Source organism: Wyeomyia smithii, chromosome 1, assembly GCF_029784165.1.
Source record: "Wyeomyia smithii strain HCP4-BCI-WySm-NY-G18 chromosome 1, ASM2978416v1, whole genome shotgun sequence".
Classification (NCBI taxonomy): Eukaryota; Metazoa; Arthropoda; class Insecta; order Diptera; family Culicidae; genus Wyeomyia; species Wyeomyia smithii.
This window is the reverse complement of record NC_073694.1, coordinates 65,699,749-65,726,729: the sequence shown is the minus strand read 5'-3', so window position 1 is coordinate 65,726,729 and position 26,981 is coordinate 65,699,749. Positions and strand designations below refer to the sequence as shown.

General features: G+C 39.5%; 1 protein-coding gene across 1 annotated transcript in view; it reads right to left on the bottom strand.

Moving 5' to 3' along the window:
• Positions 1 to 2,435: 2,435 nt before the first annotated feature.
• LOC129733808 (chitin deacetylase 1) overlaps positions 2,436 to 26,981 on the bottom strand; it is a 44,224-nt gene continuing 19,678 nt past the window's right edge. Inside the window, exons 3-8 of the mRNA XM_055695318.1 lie at positions 24,665 to 24,776; positions 24,472 to 24,599; positions 24,262 to 24,404; positions 3,554 to 3,773; positions 3,113 to 3,498; positions 2,436 to 3,047 (exon numbers count right to left, since the gene is read on the bottom strand). Coding sequence (XP_055551293.1) covers positions 2,705 to 3,047; positions 3,113 to 3,498; positions 3,554 to 3,773; positions 24,262 to 24,404; positions 24,472 to 24,599; positions 24,665 to 24,776 — 1,332 coding nt within the window. The 3' untranslated portion in view covers positions 2,436 to 2,704. The remainder of the gene's footprint in view (positions 3,048 to 3,112; positions 3,499 to 3,553; positions 3,774 to 24,261; positions 24,405 to 24,471; positions 24,600 to 24,664; positions 24,777 to 26,981) is intronic.

Below are 26,981 nucleotides of genomic sequence, written 5' to 3'. Positions count from 1 at the left end.
CGGAACAGTTGTTTTAGCGCTATTAGCATCTAAAATCTTCCATTCCGCCAACCAAAAACGTTACATGTTCAATCCAGTTTTCCCAGAATGTACCTTAGTATAGTGAAGAAAGACGTAGTCCCACGTCAAAAAATCCGATTTTCGAGCAGCTGCAGACATCTTTCAAAAACACGCTAAAATTTTGTTGCGGATTTATTTGAGAACGCAACTGGGGAAAGGTATTTTTCGAAGATGAAACTGATTAAAAATAAGTTGCGTAGGACTATGAAGAATGAAAGGCTGTCAAACTTAGTATTGTTAAGTTGCTAGTACGATATACTAAAGGAGTTGAATGTTGATTATTTGATTTATAAGTTTTTTTTTCTCGTAAGAAAAAAATCTAACAAATTTTTGGTAAATTTTCAATAACAAAAAAATGTTTTTATTTAAAAAATAAAAAACGGTTTGTTTTATTTTTGGGTCCCCACTTAAAACTGGGCCCCGCACAGTAGTCTGGAACTGCATATAATCGGAAAAAAAGTCAATTTTTCAATTTAATGCATCGATCAAGCCCTCTTCGGGAATCATTTCAGCAGGGTTTGAGCTAGTGAAAAATCATCAGAATGTTCGGATTATTAATGTTGTTATACATTTAACATAGTTGAGAAAGTAGGCTTCTTGTGCACTCACGACTTCTCTGTTTTCACGTTGTTTACCCAGGTGATTTATTACAGAATGCAGAAGTAGTAATGAATGTTACAATAGTGTCGAAATGATTATATTACTCTAGCATTCTAATAACTCAAGATATCCTTTTTAAAGTTGTTTCATTAAATTAAGCCTTCCACAAAATAAGTATAATAAAATACTTGGCACTCCAACTTTGCGTAGAGTTTTAAATGGTATCCCCGCCGCGCTCATTCAAAAACTGAAATGTTCCCTCGTGTTCATAGCGACGGGAACAAAAAAGTTTTCTGGACAATTTTTTTTAAAGTATAATTAGAGTTTAAAGCAAAACATAGTTGCCCCAAGGCTCAAAAAAGTTGCCTTAGAAGATTATAGGTTTTATATTTATGTACGGCAGTGGGAAATTAAGCAAAATATTTACTTCAGAACTACGTCTAATGCCTATCCGCAGACAGATGTTTAAGCTGAGTTTCAAACTTGTGTAAAGTTGTACTAATAGTACTAGCAACTCGTAAGCAGATAGCGTTATCAGTGACGCTAGCCTTGAACAACAGCGACAAAAAAAATATTGTAGCAATAAGCTCACCATGCGCCGCTAGCGTAAAAGTGATTTATAAGACAATTCTCTTTGGAAATTTACACGGAAATTTTCGATCAATATTGTTCTTGCTTGAACGTCATTTTGTGGCTAGTCCTTGAAACAAACATAATAATCTTGCTATTACACGATTTTAAAGTACGCTTTGCTGGCACTTCGCACAAATATGTACTACCATTTTTTAGCCTTCTGGCTTTTAAACACCTGAAGTTTGCACAAATTTTAGCAAAAGTTTAATCTGCTACCTGTTTGCTCTTACGCAACATGTTTACATGAATTTAAGCAAAGAAAAAATGGCAGCCACCTCGCTCACATGAATGACAGCCGTGTCGTCGAAACTAAGCAACGAGAAAAATTTGTGCCGAGATACTAGTAACGGTTTTGCTGACTTCGGCATCAACAGTGTTTAACGATAAATTCGGCAAAAAATACAGACAAGATTCGTCAAGTTAGGGCTGTTTGTTTGGCGAAGTCTCGACAAAATGATCTGACAACTTTCGGTAACCGGCTTTTTTGCTGAAAAATCGGTTGAGCCTCACACACTTAATTTATCTCGGTAAACTTCTCATCAGCTGATCGAGCTCGACGAAGTTTTTATAAAAAAAATTGCGTAATGACTATAGACCGGTGGGAACTTGGTCGTATGCTGACAGGGAAAGGGCAACTGTTCCCCTTGGAGGGCAGCTTGACCGAGTGTCTGTTCCATTTGTCAGGGGCGGCTCAAACAGTCACTGATCCGGAGCGGACGGCTGAATTATGAAATGCCTAGACATTGCGGCCATAATAAGGCAGTATGCCGAAAGTACCCTACTACGAACAATCCAGAAAGTAGTACGAATCGGAATAATCGGTATTGACTCAGGCGAACGAAAAAGGACAATGGTTGTGAATTCGGTACTTGGAACATCAGAAATCTACTCGAACCGGCACACGTGGGCATCTTAGCCAGGAAGCTGCGAGATGAGGACGCCCGATCGACGGGTGTTAGAGGCGATTGGAGAAGATCAGCCCAAGATCGAATGATGCAGAGACGTACTCTGGATTCGGCAGTGGGTCACCATAAATGTAAAGTAAAAATAGACCTTTAAAATTTTATAAGTTTGTCACACATTACTGTACATATCTTTGCAGAATCAATTCTCTTATAAAAATCAAGAAGTGCAAAAATAAATCATCAGTATCTGGTTTGTTTATTTTCTATTTATTCACTCCAAAATTGTACGCCCACGCTGTCGTATTCCGTTTTCTACGTTTCTTTGAATGTCACTTTCGCAATCTTGCTTAAATTGCTTACGTTAGAACTCAACTATTCACTTGCGGTACACTAATACTACACGTAGTGCGCCAGAACACATCACAAGACCTTCCATCGAAAGAGGTCCACCAGACAGCAGTCATGCATTCTATCGCTACTTTCGTTCGGCTATCTTAGGAACAACACTAGTTTGTTTCCTCGTCTGGTTGGTTCTTCGCATCGCCTGCCCCGGCTGAACTCTGATCGATGTAGTTATCTCGTCCGGGTATCCCGGAACCGTGCGAGTCTCCCAACCATGGATAGACGGCCGGGCATTCGAAGCACGTCTCCATGTACCGGGTGTCACTGATGTTCGACGTCGGCTCCTTGAAGGACAGCGCGCACTTGTTCGAGTTGTTGCATGGCTTTGGCGTTTGGGTTATTTTGCTTTTACAGTTCCAAGGTTCATAGTTATTCAGCTGGTGTAGCGTTTTTGGATCCGTGATCCAGGTTAGGGCCTGTGTTACCGTTACGAAGTAAACGTCTGGACTGAAATTTAAGAAAAGATAGGTTTGAGAATAGTTTTCACGACGAGAGCATGTCATTTGGCTTACAGAGTTTGAGTCCAGTCAAGGAATTTATGCAGGCCACGCTCCAACTCCCGGATCTGGAACCAGTTGGTGTGGAAGGGCATCATGTAGGGTGCTTTGTTTTGGTAGTAGTACCGTTCGAAGTCCTCCTGCAGCCAGGCGAACACATCTTCGGCATCATGATTGTGCAGAACGCACTGGTCCATGTACGGGCAGTGTCCACCCTCGTAGCTTTCGACAAAGTGGGCATTCAGAGGAACTTCCCAGATACCCGGGAATGATTTGGTCGGACAAGTTCCGCTCTTACATTCGTGAGGTACTTTATAGTCCAGGGTATAAGGCCAAACAGGAACCGGGCTTGGCGGTACGCTGATGGAGCTGTCGTAAATGAATCCGAAGTCTTCGATGACCTGCAACAATAGACGGAAGTATGAAGGCTGTTTGTGCGCACTATAAAGTTCATACCTTGTATTGCGTGTTGCGTCCTGGTTTGAGGAACGGTGCTCTCATACCATTGATTTCATTGCTTGAGACATTGGAGAAGTGCTTTAGTATTGCACGCATCCCGATCATTTCTCCAACCCACTCCTCGTAACCTTTGTCCTGTAAGCCCATCTGCAGTGAAATAGTTTCCACAGCAATTTCATGCCCATCGTTGGCCAGAGTTTGTATCTGCTGGTAATTACTGTGAATTGAAAAAAAGGAAGGAAACAAACATAACCATGAACATAAACGCATCCAAGATAATCGCCTGAATTATGACAAGGTTCAATGAATAGTCGACTAATAGTCTATTAAACGACCCGCTTCAGGTGCACTCTCGGGCAATAGCAATCATCGAAGATTAAATTTCAGAAATTGTCCGATCCATATCACGTGTTCCGACTGCACATGAGTATGCTCTGCCGATAAGCGTAGACCTCTGCCGACACCGAAAGAAGATAGAATTTATGCGCTTCATTTCTTGTCCGCCTGCGGCAAAGATACTTCCCTTCATACATACATATCTCGGCTATCGCGATTAAGGTGGGTAATTCGGCGGAAAAAAATGAAACGACACACGGCGAAGCGGCGAAACAGAGAATATCATTCGCGTGGAGTGGGAAAACGGATTAAAATATAAATCCTCTATTGGACAGCATCCCCGATTCGGTTGTTCTCTGCTCTGCAGAGGAAAAACCATTTTCCGCCGGGATGAAAACCGAGAATGTTATCAACGGTCCGAAGATACAGCCAGTTTCGTGCGGCTGCGGCTGTTGGTGAAAAGGCAAGATTGGGAACTATCTTGCAGATTGCAGTTTAGGTTATGTTCATTTGAGAAATGAAAAATATTACTGTAGTAGAGCTCTCGCTGTTCCCCTCAATATTGCACTGGTTGGCGCGCACTTGTAAAAGCGGTTCAATACTCAGTCGTACGTTGCAATCCTCGTCGTCACCGTACGCAGGCTGCTAGAAACCTGACGTTAATCGAGAAGAAGGAGTTTTATGGCAATCATTTAATGCAATAAAAATGTAATCATAAAAATGAAAAATTGATTTTAGCTTCTACCCGCAATGTTTAACGCTAGAGTAGCCGGGTGAAAAAAATCTCCATTACGGTTGCCTCGACATGTAAGGAAATATTTTTACCAACATAAACGCGTCTAGCAAATTTTCGTTTACTCGATTTTACAATGATTAGAATCAACAAATTGTTACCAGAAGTCTTAGCATGTACCTATTTGAATCTAATCAAAAACACGAAACGATTGAACGTAAACATTTTTTTTCCTGTATGGACTTCCTCACCGCGACCAGAATCGTGGATCTATTGTGAGATATGCCCGGGTGTTTGCTGTATCCCGCAGTTCTGTTAATAGCAATACCGCTATTGAGAAGTGGCATAATTACTATTATTGTTCATCAGTGCTTGTGTGTAATGTGGTACTCTTCCTTACACGCTTACTGTTCTACTATACCGATACTCGTTCCTTTTGCCAAATAGCACCAATTATAATTCCCTGGAGAAGTTTCGTCGTGCGTCCTTCTGGCCAGTTTTATTGATAAGAGGGACTTATTTTTTGTTAAGAGGAAGTCACGCAAAGGTATTGTAGATTTCAGCGTAAAGGAAGAGTAACTGGTGGGGGAGCCTGAGAATAAACCCATGCTTACGTCCTTTTTTTGACATCGGATGGCCTGGTTCTACTAAGATTCGAAACCACGACCATCCGCTTGACAAACTAACGTAACCTTGCGGCTACGCAGCTCCGTAAACATATTACACATTTATCATTTGAATCAAAATTTTTCACTTGATCAAGATTTCAAATCCGCATAATAAATTGCCAACATTCCAATTTTCGAATAATTTGGGCCATCATTTCTCACTAGAAATAAGGTTAATATTACTTTGACAGACCTCTCACTTGTTGTCATTTAACCTCAAGTCGGGTGGCTTCGCAATCCATTGTCTCGCATTCACAGGCAAGAAAAAAAAGAGAATGTTATCAATCAGGCAAGGGTAACCATTTTATCAAAGCAGGCGTCTCGCACTTCATCGCCATCGCCGTTCTGCCCATCACACGGGAAAGTAGGTGATCCAGGCGCCGGTGAAAAAATGTGAAACCCAGCAAAGTGTGCTGATTTGAGGATTTATTGCATAATTTCTCACTTTTATGGCTGTCGCACGGATCCTCTTTACATTCGGAAATATGCAGTCGGCCGGTGACGGATCTCGCACTTTTTCGGGTAGAGTCGTATGCGGCCGGAGATAATGGCGTAAGGCAGAGCTTGACTGAGCAGACGGTCCTGTTTCTGCCTACCTTCTCGGCGGTGGTTGGCCAAGTGAGATTATACACTAGAAGTGATTGGAAGCGTAGCTGGCAGAAAAAGTCATATATCTCTTCTCCTGTAGTGCTGCAGTTAGGGCTGGCCAATTTAGCACATCTTCTCCGGTAAAACCCAGATGGGAGCTGTTAAATTGTTTGAATTAAACCATTCAAACACGCCGTACGGCCCTCAGCCGTTATGCACCGGACAAAAGAAACCCGTGAAAATGGAAGTAAATTTCATGCGGTTCGCTTATTTTTTAGCTGTAGTTTTGTGTGAAAAATAAAAAAACTAGCACAGCGCCACCCGACGAGACAAAGTGGTACTTTAATAGTCGGATTAAATTTACCTTGATGAAAAGCTTTCATTGTAATGAAATGCCTGCGGAAGCCGAACAAGGGTGGAAATGGATTCTTTTTCTGCTCTCTTTCCGGTACCATATTCCATTGCAAGAATAAGAAACATTTAAATTTTAATTTATCACCGCCAAGGTAAACTTTCGAATAGAGCAGCAGCCGTAAAACTGCAGGTTGCAATTAATTGCACAGTGAAACGCAATTCATTCGGTTCCCATTAGGAGTAGAAACCCAACGAAACTCCTGTCGAAACGTGTTGTTACCAGAGAACTTTTTAAGGGTAAAACTAGTACATATTAAGAATAGTAATCGACATAGGATTTGGGTAGATAACAGAATCGCAGATGTCTGATTTTATTTCTGTACAGGAATGAAAAATGCTTCCAGGTCCAGAAAAGGTAAATTCACAGAATTTATTAAGAATTTATGTATACAAATATGCACGGTGATTGGATTCGATGTTTATGAGTTTAAAATAAACAAATTTACCCCCCCCCCCTGCTCACGCTCATAAATAATATCCGTATAATAATACCTCCACATATCGATCTGAATAATAATCGGTTAATTGGTTTTAAAACTAATCAAGGCTCAACTCATCCCCCCCATAGTACAAATACATGATTTTTCAGCTTCCCTGCAATATGTTTTACCTCGATTGAGAAATTGGTTATATTTTTGGAAAGTGATTTTCGAGACACAAATTTCCCTTCAAAATGATACTTGTTGAATCAAAATCGGATCAAAACTGAGGAAGTTTCTGGTGTTTGAAGTTGAGCTAAACATTGTGATTTCAAACATGAAAATCATCGAAATTGCCTGATATAACACTCAAAGTGCGATTAAAAATTGATATCTCAACCGATTGTCATCAAACTTTGGGAAAAGGTCATTTACACTTTGAGAATCTTCGGAAAAATGCAAAACATCAAACATATTGACATGAAAAATTGAGGTTTTTACCTCCTTCGACCACTGTGTGACGTGGCGGTGGTGATGGACAGCGAGATCTATCTTACCCTGGATGGAAATGACTGGCAGGGCACTTCGTGTTTTACTTCCCCCAGCTCCGGGGTGAAGTACATTTCACACACCAAGTTTCCCAAGAAGGTGCTGCTGTGGCCGACAATCAGCGAGAAGGGGATGCCAAAGCCGCTCTTTTTTCGCTCCAAACTGGCCATGAAGAAGACTTAGGGTACGAAGTATTTGCCGGAAGTTACGTACTTCATTAAGAGATACCGAAGACTCGGCGTCGCCCCACTACTCGGAGCGATCGTTGAAGGAGATAGAACAGGTGAACACAGACAAACAGACGTACCACTTTATCTAAAATTCCAAGGAAATTGTGGTGCTACTAGCTTGTGCGACACCTACTGAACATATTCCGCAAAAGATAAACTTTCAGTCTTTCTGCTGTTTTGGCAGCCCGGCGCGCAACAACTGACGATTGAGTTCAACAGAAAAAAGCACACAAGCTCCAACACCGCTGCGGCGGAAATATTGCGCATAACTGTAACTCATTTGAATTGATCGTTATTTTGATAGTTTTAAATTAGTTTATTTGACACGGCACGATACATTTTCTGTTTTACTGAGCCAAGTACAATTCGTTTTAATTCTACGTTAGCAGGGAAAAGAGGGAGGCCTTTTCTTTATTCTCGCGGCCGACTACGAGCTAGTGGGGATTTAAGGTGAGAGGAGGGGAGATACAATTTTGACTTAAAACTATTTTGGAACTTTGTTTTTCAACTGGTAGAGCAATTGTATTCTTGTTTGTTGTGGGTTCAAAATATTTGTGTAAGCATAGTTGCGGGCTCTTCGTTTCCGTGTCTTCAGCATAGCATATTTGTATCCTTAATCTGACAAATAGACAAAGAAAATTTTAAATTTTAATGTCAGCGTTTTTCAGAAAGCAGTATAACTGTGTCATGTACTGGAGATCACCGCTTCCCAGAATGTCTCTAACGGGTACGTTCGGTTGTTTTCCTCGGGCCCGAAGGGAATCTATAAGCTCGGACCTAACACCACAGTATTCGGTACACGACCAAACAACATGCTCGATGTCATGGTAGCCATCGCCACAAACGCAGTGATTACTGTCTACAAGCCCTATACGAAAGAGATGCGTGTTTAACGTGTAGTGATTGGACATAAGTCTAGACATCACGCGAATGAAGTCCCGACCTACATCCAACCCCTTGAACCATGCTTTCGTCGATACCTTAGGAAAAATGGAATGTAGCCACCGTCCCAGTTCATCTGAGTTCCATGATGATTGCCAACTGTTGAGTGTTCTCTGACGCAAAATGCTATAAAATTCATCATAAGCAATTGGTCTTTCATAAATATCGCCATCAATAGCACCCACCTTAGCTAAAGAGTCAGCCTTTTCGTTACCCGGAATCGAGCAATGAGAAGGGACCCACGCTAAGGTAACCCGGTAATTTTTATCTGTTAAAGCACTTAAAAACCACCGTATTTTCCCCAGGAAATACGGGGTGTGCTTCACAGGCTTCATCGATCGCAGAGCCTCAATGGCACTGAGACTGTCTGTGAAGATGAAGTAGTGGTCTGTGGGTAGGGTTTCGATGATTCCAAGAGAGTACTGAATAGCAGCAAGTTCTGCGACGTACACGGAAGCAGGAGCATCGAGTTTGTAGGAGGCGGTAAAATTTTCGTGGAAAACACCGAAGCCAGTGGACTCATCTAGATTAGATCCGTCAGTGTAAAACCTTTTATCATAACTAACATGTTTGAACTTATTCGAAAAAATCTTAGGGATCTCTTGGGGTCGCAATTGATCCGGGATACCAGAAATGTCTTGTTTCATGGTGGTGTCGAAAAATATAGCATTATTAGAAGTATCTAAAAGTGCGACATTGGAGGAATCGTATGAAGAAGGATTAATATCTTGAGCCATATAGTCAAAATATAAAGTCATAAATCTGGATTGAAATTGAAGGTCGACCAACCTCTCGAAATTTTCAATTACTAATGGGTTCCTAACTGTGCATCGAATTAGCAACCGGTAAGAGAGATTCCAAAAACGATGTTTCAACGGAAGAATACCCGCTAACACTTCAAGACTCATCGTATGGGTCGACTGCATGCAACCCAAGGCAATACGCAAACAACGATATTGTATTCTCTCTAATTTTATAATGTGCGTGTTCGCGGCGGAGCGGAAGCAGAAACAGCCGTACTCAAGAACTGACAATATCGTTGTTTGGTAAAGCCTTAGAAGGTCTCCTGGGTGGGCTCCCCACCAGGTTCCGGTAATCGTACGAAGAAAATTAATCCTCTGTTGGCATTTTCGTGTCAGATACCTAATATGACAAGCCCAGGTGCATTTAGAGTCGAACCAGACCCCGAGATATTTAGCGACTAAAACCTGAGAGATCGTTTTACCCGTTAGTAGGAGCTGCAGCTGAGCTGGGTTATGCTTCCTAGAAAAAACGACCAACTCAGTTTTCTCCGGAGAGAATTCGATACCCAGCTTAAGAGCCCATTCAGACAAATTGTCTAAGGTATCTTGCAATGGTCCTTGCAGATCGCTAGCCTCGCTACCAGTAATGGATACAACGCTATCGTCTGCAAGTTGCCTTAGCGTGCATGAATTTGCAAGACATTCATCGATGTCATTGACGTAAAAATTATATAAGAGAGGACTTAAACATGAGCCCTGGGGAAGGCCCATGTAACTAATTCGGGAAGTTGTCGAATCGCCATGTGAGAAATACATATGCTTTTCTGACAACAGATTGAGCAAAAAGTTATTCAAATTTAGTGAAAGTCCCTGCGAATGAAGTTTCGCGCTTAAAACTTCTACAGAGACAGAGTCAAAAGCCCCCTTAATATCCAAGAACGCAGAAGCCATTTGCTCTTTTCGAGCAAATGCGAGTTGAATTTCAGTAGAAAGCAACGCTAGGCAATCGTTCGTCCCTTTGCCCCGGCGAAAGCCAAATTGAGTATCTGAAAGTAAACCGTTTGTTTCGACCCATTTGTCTAACCGTAAGAGGATCATTTTCTCCATTAATTTCCGGAGGCAAGAGAGCATTGCAATCGGCCTATATGAATTGTGATCAGAGGCAGGTTTCCCGGGTTTCCGAATAGCAATGACTTTTACCTCCCTCCAGTCATGCGGAACAATATTTAGCTCAAGAAACTTGTTGAACAAGTCCAACAAGCGTCTTTTTGCAGAGTCGGGTAGATTCTTCAACAGGTTGAATTTTATTCTATCTAACCCTGGAGCCTTATTGTTGCACGACAGGAGAGCCATTGAAAATTCCAACATCGAAAATGGAGGCTCTTCCGTAGTTACTATAAACGCGTCGCGAAAGGTTTTCTGTTCCGGTACAGAGTCCGGACAGACCTTTTTGGCAAAATCGAGTATCCAGCGATCTGAATACTCCTCACTCTCATTCGAAACGTCACGGTTCCGCATGCGCCTGGCGGTATCCCAAAGAGTGCTCATCGCTGTTTCCCTCGACAACGCGTTTACGAACCGCCGCCAGTACCCGCGTTTTTTCGCCTTTACTAAGCTCTTCATCTGCCTGCCCAGTGCCTCGTACTTTCGTAGTAGGTTGACAGTGCCGTACTCCCGGTAGTCCTTATACGCCGCGGACCTTCGCGCGTACAGCTCAGAGCACTCTTTGTCCCACCATTTGTTGGGAGGGCGTTGTCTAATCGTTACCCCGGGTATCGGTTTCGTCTGAGCTTGCGTCGCGGCGTCGATTATCAAGCCAGCTAAGAACGCGTATTCTTCCTCCGGAGGAAGTTCCTCGTGAGTCTCGATAGATTCCGCTATAATAGACTCATAACACTTCCAATCAATATTACGTGTAAGGTCGTAGGAAATATTGATTGGGTTCGGGGGAGTTGAACCATTAGCAATTGATATAACGATTGGAAGATGATCACTACCGTGGGGATCGTTGATTACTTTCCACTGGCAATCTAACGCTAGTGATGTCGAGCAGAGGGATAGGTCAAGCACGCTTTCACGTGCCGGAGGATTAGGTACGCGTGTCGCTTCCCCAGTATTCAAAACTGTCATATTGAAGTCGTCGATCAAGTTACAGATTAAAGAAGATCGGTTGTCGTCGTACAGCAACCCCCATAGCGAACAGTGAGAGTTAAAATCTCCCAAAATCAAAAAAGGTGCGGGAAGCAATTCTGCTATATCAAGGAGTTGCTTCTGTTCAATCCGCGCGGATGGGGGAATATATAACGAAACAAGGCAAAGGTCTTTTCCATTCATATTCGTTTGAATGGCAACAACTTCAATATTCGAGATCGAGGGGAGGTCAATTCTGAAAAAAGAATAGCACTTTTTGATCCCTAAAAGTACCCCTCCACCGTGTGAGTCTCGATCTCGACGAATGATGTTAAAATCGTGGAAATTAAGTTGGTCATTTGAATTGAGAAAGGTTTCACAAAGCGCGAACGCATCACAATTGTATGTGTTTATCAAATGTGAAAATAAATCAAATTTGGGGATGATACTTCTGCAGTTCCACTGTAACACAGTGACAAAATTCCTAACCTCTTTCAACGAATTAGTCATCGAAAGATACGATAGCTGAAATGAGGGGCCAAGTTGCTGTGAGTTGCTTCAAAAAGGTTTTCACTGTTGGGAGAAGGGCAAGAAGAATGTTTTGAAGGGGATCTGGTATGTTGAATGTTTTAAATATCCAGTCCACAATATCAGAGAATTTTATGAACCCTGTTTCTTTTATGTCTTCTGATCGAGAAATGGGTGCCCGAGGGGTTTTTGGTGCCCCAGGAAGCGGTGGGTACTCCTGGTTTGATTTGAAATTAAAACCGGGGGGTACTTGCTTCGGTTTTTCTTCACCGCTTCCTTTTTGTGTTGTCTTATTGGTCATTCCGCTAGGGGTTATCTTACGACCTTTACGAGAAAGATTAGGAGAGTTGAGCATTCTCCTCTTCCTAGATCCCTCTGGCAAGGCATAGGAACACCCTTCGACGGGATCGTCAGATGTACCCTCATCGGTTGGCAAAAAGGAAAAGATGTTTCCTGTCGAGGGTGGCTCAGCCCTCTTAAGCATTTCTGCAAAAGAGCGCTTTGATCGTTCCTTAAGGGAACGCTTAATTTTTTCCTCGCGCTGTTTGTACGCGGGACATGCCGGAAGGTCATGCCGAGTTCCCTCGCAATAAAGACACTTTTCAGTATCCCCACTGCAAGCGTTCTCAGCATGATTGCCTCCGCACTTGCTACAGCGTGCCTTGTTGCAGCAGTAGGTGGCTGTGTGACCTAACTGCTTACAGTTTTGGCAATGCATGACCCGCGGTACGAACAGGCGTACAGGTAGACGAACCCTGTCCAAGCGGACGTAGTTCGGCAGCGCGGATCCGGCGAATGTTACTCGGAAGGAATCCGAAGGGAGGAATTTCTTCTTCCCTTCTTCGATGGATACTGAATGCAATTGCTTGCAATCCAGTATCTTTACACTTTGCATCAAGGGGTTTTTAAAGCAGCCAACTCCATGACGCAAAATGTCATCGACAGTGAGATTCCCCTCGGTAACCACACCGTCGATTTCTACATCCTTGGCAGGGATGTACACGCGATACTCTCTCGTGAAGAGCTCGTAGCCAGCAATTTCGTTTGCTTGCTTCAAGCTACTCACGACAACTCGCAGTTTGTTCGGCCTCACCTTCGTAATCTCGGTTACGGCCGAAAAATGTTTTGCCAGGTCTTTGCCAATTTGGATAATATTCAATGGCTTCTTTATGGGCCGGAAAAAAACAACGTAGGGACCGCCAGCGGCATCTGGGTAAGCTTTTACCCGTACTTCCGGTACTCTTGGTACAGGACTTGGCAAAGGGGAGGGCACAGGGGAAGGTAGGGGTGTGCTGATGGGAGAAATTTCAATTTCTTCCCCGTTTGTTTCCACCTCCAGGAAAAGTTGCACCTGCATGTCGTCCATTTTGCGGGAGCGTTACGCTCTACCGCACACAAACGATAAATATTCGAATATGGGGGGGGGGTTCAAGTAGTTGATGTTAAATTTTAAAAACAATTTTTCAATCTACAATGGATCAAATAAAAAAAAAAGACAGTAATACTAATACTAATAACAATAGTAATAATAATAATAATAATAATAATAATTATAGTAATAGTATTAATAATAACAATAATAATATCAATAATAATATTAATAATAATATTATAACATAGTAATAATATTGATAATAATAGTAAAAATTCTAAAGGTAATACTTCACCGAACGTCTAAGTCACGACCTCACGGCTGATAGTAGGATTAATCGAGCGTCTCCGCAGATCAAACAATGACGATCCAGCTTCGTGTTGAGACACAGTGGCCGTGTCCTACACGCGACCTTGTAGATGCCACTTGTAGTTGACTTCCACTCGCTCGATCGTATGATGGTCCGTGCTGCTAGCGGGGTAACAGCGGTGCGGGAGAATTATTCTTGCTGATATATCAGCTGCGTATCGAATCACTGGCGGGGTAGCCTGCCCCTACCAGTGTGCAGATGTTTCTGCCGATATATAACAGTCTATTGTTATTGCGCAGCACGAGAACTAATCGACAAAAAAACACCCGTACGATAACTCGTGTATTGTTATTTTGCGAACTCAAACGGAGATAAACAATTTGCGTCTAATCGAGACGAAAGCAAAACAACGAATGATCGTTATTTTGATCCACGAGAATAAATTTCGTAGTACATCTGTCTGTCTGTGGGGTGAATATCGATGTTATACCCAAATCGGCGAACCCACCCAACGTCTTCCAACGGTCCCATTGAGGATTTCTCACGGCGGAAGTACGTCGGAAAGTCTTTCATTCCAGACGACGATAGCTGAGTCGAGAGAGGAGACTGGGCCAATTGGGACTTATTCACTTAAGGGAGAGTTTTGTTCATTTGTTCTTATTAAATCAATTGTGCCTGTTCCGAATACCTCCCAAATTTTAGCTGTACTTGTCCGGGTTTCAACCACTCAATTAACCCGATGACGTGCCGAAGATTGTAGCTCGCTGTTAGGACACATCCTTACTGTTGGAAGTGATTTTTGTGGCACTCAAAGGAAAAGATGCTTCGGACATGTGAACACAACGTATGATGACAGCGTTAACTTGGCTGGATAGACTAGTATTTATATATATAGAGAGATAGAGAGATAGACTAAGAATTTGTGATCCTAGCAAAAGCTTTCGTCATCTTGCGTTCAACTCAGTGGGCAACACCCCTTACACCCATTTGAGGCTTCGAATGCCACATCTCGTCGCTCTCTTGTATCATGTCTCAAAATCATCCGGCTCGGTCTTCGTGAAAGGGAAATGTTTGAATAGTTCATCCTTCAATTTGCCTAAAGTTTCTCCTTATTTTAGTAACCAGACTCCGGTCCTATTGATACTTCACATCGTCAATCCAGGCTCATCAGGCGTGGCACCGTATTCAATATACATTTCCGGACCAATTGCAGTGAACGTTGCACGACAAATTGGATCAATAACGTTCAACACCACTTCTACGACGACCGACCGATTTTTGTCGGCATATTAGCAAAGCTTTAGAGGATTGCGTACCAAAACGAACGAATTACGATTGGCACTTCTGGGCTGCGATTACGACGTTCTTGTACTGACTGTAACTTGGCTCCGAGCAGAAATTGTTGATAGCAAACTGTCGCCAGCGAACTATTGAGGTGTAGGGGTACCTGGGGAAATAAGCACCGTTGAGGCAAGACGCACCCCCTCTGATTAAAAATAGAGAAACATTTTAATCTATACCTATAAAAATGCAGTCCGGTCTGTCTGTCTGTCGGTCTGTCAGTCTGTCTGTCTGTCTGATCCATACAGGCTCGGAAACTACCGAACCGATCGACGTGAAAATTTGTATGTAGGGGTTTTAGAGGCCGAGCAAGGTTTTCATGATAGTTTGAGAACCCTCCCTCTTCTGGAAGGGAGGGCCCCCATACAAATGAAACACAAATTTCTACACATCTCAAAAACTAACCAAGCAAATGAAACCAAATTTGGCATGGTAATGTTTTTAGGAGTAACAAATATGTCCATATTGGTTCGACACCCATCCCTCTTCTGGAAGGGAGGGGTTCCATACAAATGAAACACAAATTTCTCCACATCTCGAGAACTAACCAAGCAAATAGAACCAAATTTGGTAGGTGGATGTTTTTAGGGAGGGTAGGTGGATGTTTTTTTTATCCATAATGGTTTGACTCCCCTCCCTCTTCTGTGAGGGAGGGGTTCCATACAAATGAAACACAAATTTCTGCTTATCTCGAGAGCTAACCAACTAAATGTACCAAATTTGGAAGGTAAATGTTTGTAGGGGTAACAAATATATCCATGATGGTTTGACACCCTTCCCACTTCTATAAGGGAGGGGTCCCATACAAATGAAACTCGAATTTCGCACAGCTCGAGAACCAATCAAGCAAATATAACCAAATTTGGCAAGTGAATGTTTTTAGGTGTAACAAAAATATCCATAATGTTTCGACACCCTACCTTCTTCTGGCAAATCTCCAAATACTGATTGAAAATCTAAGATGGCGACTTCCGGTTTCTGAAAAACAGCGGCAAATGACCAAATACCACAGTATTTCCGAATATGAGTATTTCCGGAATTGTTATGATGCACTGAAGCCACAAATCGACCTCAGACAACATTTCGAATTGTAAGATGGCGATTTCCGGTGTCTGGAAAACAGCCGAAAATGACCAAATACCACCTAATATAGGTGTTTCTTAAACCAGAATGATGCACAGAGGCCAGAAATTGTCTCCAAATGCCACTTTGAAATCTAAGATAGCGACTTCCGGTTTTCTGAAAAACAGCGGCAAATGATCAAATACCACCCAATATGGGTATTTTCGGAATTGTTATGACGCACTGAAGCCACAAATCGACCTCAGACAACATTTTGAATTGTAAGATGGCAACTCCCGGTGTCTGGAAAACAGCCGAAAATGACCAAATACCACCCAATATGAGCGTTTCTTTAACCAGATTGCCGCATGGAGGCCAGAAATTGTTCCCAAATGCCATTTCGAAATCCAAGATGGCGACTTCCGGTTTCCGAAAAACAGCGGCAATTGATCAAATACCACCCAATATGCGTATTTACGGAATTGTTATGATGCACTGAAGCCACAAATCGACCTATCGACCTGAGACAACATTTTGAATTTTAAGATGGCGACTTCCGGTGTCTGGAAAACAGCCGAAAATGACCAAATACCACCCAATATGAGTGTTTATTTAACAAGAATTGCGCTCAGAGGCCAAAAACTGTCCCCTAATGCCATTTTGAAATTCAAGATGGCGACTTTCGGTTTCCGAAAAACAGCGGAAAATGACCAAATACCACCCAATATGCCTATTTACTGAATTGTTATGATGCACAGAAGCCACAAATCGTTCTATCAACCTCAGACACCAGTTTGAATTGTAAAATGGCAACTTCTGGGAAACAGCCGAAAACGACCGAATACTACTACATATGGATATTTCCGTAATCGAAATGATGTATAGAAGCCAAGCATTGACCCTGGACACCATTTTGAATTCAAAGATGACCACTTACAGTTTCTGAAAAACAACGAAAATAACTGAAATGCATTCAATATAATTCCGGAATAGAGGTGATGTACAAAAGCCAAAAGTCGAGGATGTTGTCATTCCGATAAAACCAATCATTTCACATGATATAAACAAATCGCAAAAAATCAATGAATTTGAAATGTTTAAATTATTAAATTGAACACTAAAATAGGCGAGACGAAGTTTGCCGGGTCAGCTAGTGGCATTTGAATTTATATTTTCCTGGCAATTTGGCAGCACTACTAGTCCGAAAATGTAAATAAATACATAAAAGTGTTTTCGTTGTCGGTCTAATTTTTTTCTCAGCTAATTTAGGTGTTTTTATCCAGCAGCGAAAAATGTTATTGCATCGAATAAACCTGCATTTCACTGTTTCCAGCATTGTCCGGGAGTCTAATCGGCGGTCATGGACCGTTGAACAGCTACAATCGGTGCTAGAGGCAATCAGAAACGTGGTTTCCACATATTACCTCATTTGCATGGGGCTTCCTGCCCCTTTGTTGTGGTGCATTTTACCCCAGCACGGATGCATTTTGCCTCGATTGACGACATTTATAGATTATAACACTCACTTAAAAAAATGTGTTTCATGCATTTTTTAAAATGTTTTAGCATCAGATGCGAGTTTCAACGAGTAAATAAGGGTTTTTATATTTTGATCAGTACATTACATTGGTTTTAACTCTCAGCTTCAACAAGAATATACTCTGCTCTCGTATTACCCCAGGAAACCTACTAGACAAAGCAGTCAATCAATGTTCAAATGTTCAATAATAACGTAAGCAAATTGAGTTTCGTGAAGGTTTGGATGATGCTGAGATTCATCCATCACAAACCTCTTATTTTAAAACTCGACACGCAATTCACTGGATCCGATCTCAACAACGTTACATAGAATGCCACGGAACTAGGGTTTGCAATCCCGGGAACGATTTCCCGGGAATTACCTTTTCGCGGGACTTCCGGATCCCGGGAAAAGAAATATTGATTCCCGGGTTCCCGGAATTCCCGAGTCCCTCGAAAAATTCCGCAATAATTAATATAGTTTCCCACACAATAGTGCAATAAACCTAAATATCGTATCGTAAAGCGAAATTTATGTTGTAAAATAATATAGCAGCTTTAAAATGGGCACTATACGAAGCAAATGTTTGCTTGAAATGACGGCCAATATTTGCTGTCCGTGTACTAACAAATTATTCGCTCCAATTATTCGACAAAAATATTTGTTGTCTTGTTCAGTGAACGAAAAATTGTCAATTTCAGTAAACGAAAAACGTCCAATGTCGTTCTATGCCAGTAAGTTCACTACTGAGCGAATGGTTGCTCGATTTTTTTTTCTTCATTGATGCAAATTTTCGAAACCTGCTGGTTGATGGAAAAATTTAAAATCCGTAAATCAATGCGATCAGAAATAAATAATTTAATAAAACTCAGTCAGTGTAATTTGGGTCGTGGCCGCAATCTCACATCAAAACTCATCTTCGCAGGTTGATTACGTAGGCATTCCAATACTCTAGAACTGACTTATTTAGGGTCGTATTGGAGTGATTATTTAGTATTCTATCATTTCCTTTCGGTCTGTCTCGATCTTTTACAAAAAAACCGCCAAGTGGCCAAATAACATTCTAGTTAAACAATCAAAATTCTTATGCGGAATCCTGCTCTCTAATAAATGGTGATACCAATTCCAAAAGGGTTTGAGATATTTTTCTGTCAACAAAAACTAGATTTGCGGCAGTTTATTTAAAATAATTCACATCGTGTAATGGGATAGCAAATATATTTGATAAAAAATGAGCAAAAAGGCTATGCTACCGTTTAAGCAAACAAAGTTTTAAGCAAATATTCGTTATAGTGTGATAGTATAGCATACGCTAGCCCAAAGAAATATTTTGGTTAGAAAAATTCAGTATCAAATAGCAAATATTTGCCTCGTTTAAGGCCTGCTTAACAATCAGCTAACTCTCCAACAAACTGAAAGTATTGGACAATCGACACTCCAGGTTGTATTGAAATGTAGCAAGAGCTGGAATCGGTGATTTAGAAGTTGTATAGAAATCGAACACTAGCGGTGATTCAGCGGACTTAAGTAGAGTTTTACAGAAGGAAATTCATTATTAAGGGTTAAAGGAAATTTTAGCGGATCTGAAGCGATTGTTTGACGACTTGAAAACCTTGAAAGCCACTCTTCTGCAAACATTTGCAACAAAAATCGATGAGAATTTGAATAAGTTTTATTTTTTAATTGATCATTGATAATGAAGTTGTAAACGATTTTTGGATACCTTTTATTAATAAACTTTATTTGAAATTTAATTTCTGCTATGAAATTAATTCTCCATTCCCGGTTCCCGGGAATTTCCGGGAAATGAGATATTCCATTCCAGTTTCCCGGGAAATCGATTCCCGGGAATATTGCAAACCCTACACGGAACTCGACTCTAAGAGATGTGATACTAACTTGTTAAGCAGCAATCAACTAGGCACAACGACTGAGTTGTACCTCTGTAGATGAAACTGTATCTGCTTTCTGTGATACGCTTTGTGACATCTCCGATGATGATGATTTGTAGGCAGCATTTTAACCTATCAAGATTCAATTTGAAGTGAATTATCACAAGTTTACGTAGCGGGATACTTTAAAAATTTAGCTTTTTTCCACAAAACGGTAGATTTAAACTAAGAAAATGCAATTCCAACACGCTATGTATTTAACAACTCCTGTAAAAACATAACCCCGCATAGAAACTAAACCTATTTGCAATTTCATATGCATTAGAGATGGGCGATACTGACGAAAGTATCTATACTTTGGTATCGCGATACTTCAATGACCTTCGATACCACATCCCTGTCACGAACGTCATTCTCATACATTTCGCTTGAAGTCGTTTTTCTCTGGCTCAATTATACGTCAAAAGGCTGTCAGTGCTTTCGAAATAGCCAAATTAGCTCCGTTTATGCGAGATAAGCTGTTACTGCAAGCAATGTGTAAAAATTAGGGTGGTTTACCGGTAAAACAAAAACCGGTAAAACCGATATTTTTTCCAATACCGAAATACCGGTATTGGAGAGGCGAAAAAACCGGTATTTTCGGGATTTTTCTTTTAATTAGAAAAAAAGCTTGTCACAAAATTTGTAACCCTTAAATGCGCAATGTTGTTTTAAAACAACACTACTAAAAACGTTTTAAAATATACGTATTTTAGTATTTTTTAGAAATATAATTCATTAGAACAGCTTCTTGACTCTAACGAAGAAAACTTAACAGCTGGAAGTACTGTATTTGAATGTTTTGTTTTTATTTTCGCTGCCCAAACCTCGGAAACAAAAAAAAACATGGCGAGATTCCCGACTGGTGCTGACTGTCTTTGTAAATAAATTTTAAAATAAGGTTAGTGGTTAGTGGAAATGTCTGAATTATCAGTAATTATACTAACAAAAGGTCAATTTTAAAGTTACTGTTAACATGAGTAATTGTTTCGACTTTATTCTGCGATAAAGTCACAGTGTTGTTTAGAAACAACATGGTAATATTTGCACATTAAAAAGTAAATCTTTCAATTTTTTTATGCATATTGGTTAGTTTTAGAGCAGTTAACCTGTTAAACAAAGATTTTATGATTTTAGATGATTTTTTAACGTCGTGCGCATTTAAGGGTTAAATCATTGTAAGGCTAATGAACGCTACCCACCTAGGTAGGCGTTACAAATCACATGACGTGGTATATAATAATTACATTTTGACAGAAGCACCATTGAACCCTTACCCTCCTTTACCCCTACCTATTTATCAATTTTTGTTATCTTTTTGCTTGTTTTGCATGGATTCAGACGATGTGTTTATGTGTATCGATAATTTGTCAAAAAACTTCATGTCAATAAAGCAAAACATTTATTTTTTTAATAGAACAGCTAATCTCCTTACATACTCATACTCACAGGGGAAACTCGTGGGTTTTGAACCTACCAGTTTAACTACAAATTATGAAAATCAAACTAGGTAAAAATCACAATCATGTCAGCGAGAAAACGCAATTCATTATTCATTTTGTGCGATTTAAAAGTAAAACTAAAAAAATAATAAATAAATATAGATTTGGATTAAGAATTTTTTTATAACAAAGTGTTTACAGGACGAAATAATCAACCAATTACGAATTTCATCCATTACTGTTCCTTAAAAAAGTGAAATTTAAATAGCTGTAGAATGGTCAAGACTACGTCGCCCCTACCGCAGCGGGCTTTTATTAGCAACTAGCTGAATGTTCCCGGATTTGCTTCTGTTATAATTTCGACTTTTTCTATAATTTTCTATATTTTTATATATTTTTAACCAACCTCTCATTTCAAATTTTTTTTTTCTATTTCAGTTACAAACTTGTTCATATGCCACATTTTTCGTTCCTACATCAGGAGCTAAAATTATTAAAATAAATATAATAATAAATAATTTGGACGAACTGTTTAAGAAGCATCGTACAGAATAAAGAAGTATTTACCTTCGATTCCTTCGGATTCGTAAGAAGTAAATTTTGGTCTGATCGTCATTTCTTTTTATTTCTTTTTTTTTCTTCATTCATATACTCTTCTCAACAGTTTTAAATGTTTTTCTGAGAATTTTAAAGTTATTCACTAATATGAAACTAAGTTTTGCGATGTAAATGAAAATTGAAATAAAGATCTGCATGTTTTTTTTTTGGTAACATGGGTTTCGAAATTATGTTCTTCGTAATCATATCACTAGATTCATTCATTGAAGTTTTTCAAACACTGTTAAATTTATCCAGTGTTGTATATGGAACTTACACCACAAGACAAAATCATCAAAACAATAGTCGCAGAGGTCCAAATCTTACAAAAAAAACTGAACCGTAATGAAGCATAGGTACTCATAAATGCAAAAACATAATTATGCAGCGACACGTCCATACGTAGATGCAAACTGAATCGCTAAACAAAAAATTAATTTTAAATCCAAATTTGTGTAGGTAATGTCTTCGGCAGTGGTTCACTTCGGCAGGTTTTTGCATAGGACTGCGCAGAAAACCGGCCACCCGATTTCTTTAATTATTTATCACTTTTATTTTATTTATTTTTGTTGAGAGAATGACTTGCGTTTTTTCGCGGACAATCATCATTACTTCCCCAAACTATGATTTTAGGAATTTTATAGTTGGAAAAGCTCACACTTAAAATTTTTTGCCGAGTCGCGGTAAATTATTGCCGAGAACGGCACCAATGAGTGCTCGGGTAAAGAAATAATAACAGCTGTCACATTTTTTCGTAACTGAAATTTGGGCTCGGTAATATTTTGTGCCGAAACTACAGTTTGGTTGAACGAAAAAATGGGACAGCTGTCATTTTTTTTTACCGAGTACTTAGTGGTGTCATTCTCGGCAATAAATTGCCGAAACCCGGCAAAAACATTTATGTGTGTAGGTTCAAATTCCACGAGTCACCCCTGGTTTGTATTAATTCGAAAAATAAATACCGGTTTTACCGGTTTTCTTATTTATGATTACCGAAATACCGGTTTTTCAAAAAGTCGGTAAAACCGACCACCCTAGTAAAAATGCAACAAAGGAAGAGCGTTTGTTTTGTTTTGTAAGTGTTATGAATTTTGTGCACAACATAAATGGTCACGTTCAGACATGTTTCAACACGTTTTGGATAACCTTAAATTTAATATAATGAGACGCACATAACAAATCCGTGTTACCACCTTTGCGGCACAGTGAATTGAGCTTAAGACCAGGTTTTCGACCTAGCGTCATCATGGTCGGTGACGGCTTCAGAAAACAGTCGTCTTGACATGGGTCTGTTCGATACCAGGTATCGAAGTATCGGCTGAAGGTGTATCGATTACACAGTGCAACAAAAATTGACTTTTTTTCTGCCTTGGCTTATATATATAATTTTTTTGTGTATTTTATGCAAAACTGAATTTCCCCGAGTTTGAACATATTTCAACTTAAGGGGCAACAATGGCACCATTTTGAATTTTTGAGAAACCGGTAATTTTTGTGGTTTTTTCGACGCCGTTTTGTTTTGAGGCCAAATATCAAAATTCTAAGAGTTTGTCCACATATTAGTATCTTTTTACCAATCTTTTGAAAAAAAAACAGGTCTTAAATCGGACAAAAACTGAGCTCAAAACGGTGATTCTACGAAACCGGGTTTGGCATAGTTTTAGTATATTTTTCACAAAGCAAAATAATATCGATTATTTTTGAGCATTAATGGTAATTCGCTAATATCTTAAAGTGGTAGTCAAATTATATCTTATTTTGAGTAAAAAAGTCTCAGAAATCCAATGGTAGGTGTCTGATCTACGTAAAATGTCAGCAGATAAACCTATTTTAGTATTGTAGGGGAATCGGGGCGAAATCGACATTTTGCTGACATTTTACGTATTAGCTTTGTGAAATATACCAAAACTATGCCAAAACCGGTTTCGTAGAATCACCGTTTTGAGCTCAGTTTTTGTCCGATTTAAGATCTGTTTTTTTTCAAAAGATGGGTAAAAAGATTCTAATATGTGGACAAACTCTTAGAATTTTGGTATTTGGCCTCAAAACAAAATGACGTCGAAAAAACCACAAAAATTATCGGTTTCTCAAAAATTCAAAATGGCGCTATTGTTGCCCCTTGAGTTGAAATATGTTTAAACTCAGGGAAATTTATTTTCGCATCAAACTTCATCAAAAAATCATACATAGGAGCCAAGGCAAAAAAACTGTTGCACTGTGTTATCGATGCTTCGATAGTATCGGTATCAGACCTGCAATTTTTTTTCTAAAATCATCATTTAGAAAGTATCGATACCGGTACTCATCTCTCGCTGTGAGTATCGATGCCAAAATACACGATACCGCGACCCCTAGTATCGATACCGTTGGTATCGATGCTAGTATCATTCATCCCTAATATGCATTTTCTTGACAGTAAGCAGTCTACTAGATGCTGCTGAAAGTTTCTAACCAGCTGTATTCTTTATCGCATGAAAAAAAACAATCTATCAGGTGTATATCAGCCTTGGCTAAAAATCAATCAATCATCATTTTCCTAGTTCTAAAGTTCAAATCCAGAAGTCGCACGGTCGTTTTTTAGTTTTGCGTTAAATCGTCAATTATCTATCATTATTTTCAGTTTGAGCTCTAGCTTACCAGTGTTATTATTTTGTACAATTCACTGATAAATCCAGATAAACACCTGGTTCTAAGATTAGAACCGGACTTTCGAGTTAAATCGGATCGCGACGATGTCGGATTTTGGAGACCGATCGAGACCGAAGCGGATCGTCGTGAAACCCGGACTTAACTTTTTGTTTCCTTGTTGATTATGAAAAAAAGTATTATCAATTCGTAAATTGGGACAAACCTGTATTCGTGTGAAATGAAAAACGTTCCTTTGATGTCACAGCCGTTCGGGTTCTGTCGTTTTCCGTTGAAAACCTTTTTATAGTGATCGTAGTTGTTCAGATTAACAGCACCATCGAAGGTCAGTAGCATGATTTGAGGAATCTGTAATTATAGGAGGCAGTCAGTTGTCCGTTCTTTATATGATGCGTGCTTTGTAATGCAGTGTTACCTCATCAGCGTTGAGACCCTTCGGAATGAGAGTACCGTCCTTGTTGCAGAAGCAGTATGGCAGTTCACACTCGCTGGGGTTGCACTTCTTGGCCAGGTCTACTGGCGCCTCTGTGGTGGCAGTAGGTACTACAGGCAGAGAATACGTACAGAAAAGTCCAAATAGAAATTGAAAACTTCTAGATAATACTTACGATTGGCGATGGGTCCACATTTAGCTTCCGCCTTGAACGTACAGAACTTTTGAATATCATCAAAGTAGAGTCCCGAGGGGCAGCGATTCAGATACGGAAATCCATCCACGCACTGGTTGAGTGGAGATAAGAAAAAAAGATAACCGAAAAGACCATGTGTTAGTGCGAATCCATTGTACGGAAAGTGTGATGTAAAATTGAAATTAAATTTGCTGAAATAAATTTAAATTTCCGACGTGCTGCTCCTGACCAGCGTTGCCAGGTATCCAGATTTAGCTGGATTATCCAGATTTTTGAACATGTATGCAGGTAGACAGATTTGATGTCCAATTATCCAGATTTTTCATGAATGATCCAGATTTTATCCAGATTTTAGTTTCTCTGTTCCGCAAAAAGGTCATCACTTCAAATTTGGCGCGAAATTTTGCAATTTTGTCACCTAAAATTTTACGTACCCCAAGACTTTTATCCGAAGAATTTACCTTTCACCCCACGAAATGACTTCCAGATTTTTTCCAGATTTTTTTTTTTTGCCTTTTCCAGATTTTTAAAAAAATGACCTGGCAACGCTGCTCCTGACAGGTTCCCTCTCTCACACTATTTTGCTGCCTTCTGAATAGCGATAGTGAGTGTTGCTATTCGAGTTTGGCTGCGCTGGAAGGTTCTCTCCACTACAGAAAGTTGTATCTGCATATAAAATTTTCCCTAATCCTAAATAAGACATTATTGCAAGACGGCTGCTTTCAGCCCGTGGCATTGCAGATTGTATTCAGTTTTGAATGTGCAGTAGGCTGTGCATTGCATGCTTTATCCAGCAGGAAAAGCCATTTCGTGTAAAAGTTGCACTTGTCTTGCGTCAGTTTTGATAGCCAAGGCCAACTGTATTTTTTTCTCTCCAGAAATAAAAGGAAAACTTGAAAGATTTTTACTCCAGTGAATACAGTATACGAGGGAATAGAAGGAATCAGCCTCTGTTAAGCTTCGGTGCCTAGCCCCAGTCGTTTCGCTAATGGAGTTGGCTTGCTGGCAGTCACAACCGTACGAAAAGAAAACCTTTACGGAAACTGGCATCCTGCTGACGCAGCCTGTATTGCGTTTGCAGCAGCCTCTGCTACCGGACGGTACTGCAGGACACTACCGGGACGTAAAATTTTATAGCTATCTTTAATACTTCTGAAATAATGTTCCTTTTCTTTCGTGGACTCTAATCCCGTCGTAGCCACTTGAATGGGTGGAATCGACTGGAAAGCTGCTAGAGACAAGGATTTAGGTGCGGGAATCACTGATCAGTGGCATTTTTCTACGCTTACCGTGCAAGAAAAATGCAACGATTTTTGGTACGGCTTGCCTTTATCGTATTAGTTCCAGGTTTTCGCTATGTTGTGGTCTCTACGGTTTAAGTTTTTATTCTATGATCGGTTTCTGTTGATTTATTGTCACTGTAGAATTGATCAGTTTGAGTTTCGTTGAGTTGTGCTAGCTAACAATTACAGATGTCAGACTGTTAGGGAACTAAAGAGTGAAGAATTTAAAACGTAAGAATGCATAGAGGTAAAGATAAAACTGTCAACCATTCAAACAAAATGTTAAAAAGCAATAAAACAAAATGTCAGTCAGTTGAAGTAAGAAATGAAAAGTAAAAGATGATAAGTAAAAAGTAAACGGTAAAAAGTAAAAAGTAAAAAGTAAAAAGTAGAAAGTATAAAGTAAAAAGTAAAAAGTAAAAAGTAAAAAGTAAAAAGTAAAAAGTAAAAAGTAAAAAGTAAAAAGTAAAAAGTAAAAAGTAAAAAGTAAAAAGTAAAAAGTAAAAAGTAAAAAGTAAAAAGTAAAAAGTAAAGAGTAAAAAGTAAAGAGTAAAAAGTAAAAAGTAAAAAGTAAAAAGTAAAAAAAAAAAAGTAAAAAGTAAAAAGTAAAAAGTAAAAAGTAAAAAGTAAAAAGTAAAAAGTAAAAAGTAAAAAGTAAAAAGTAAAAAGTAAAAAGTAAAAAGTAAAAAGTAAAAAGTAAAAAGTAAAAAGTAAAAAGTAATAAGTAAAAAGTAAAAAGTAAAAAGTAAAAAGTAAAAAGTAAAAAGTAAAAAGTAAAAAGTAAAAAGTAAAAAGTAAAAAGTAAAAAGTAAAAAGTAAAAAGTAAAAAGTAAAAAGTAAAAAGTAAAAAGTAAAAAGTAAAAAGTAGAAAGTATATAGTAAAAAGTAAAAAGTAAAAAGTAAAAAGTAAAAAGTAAAAAGTAAAAAGTAAAAAGTAAAAAGTAAAAAGTGAAAAGTAAAAAGTAAAAAGTAAAAAGTAAAAAGTAAAAAGTAAAAAGTAAAAAGTAAAAGGT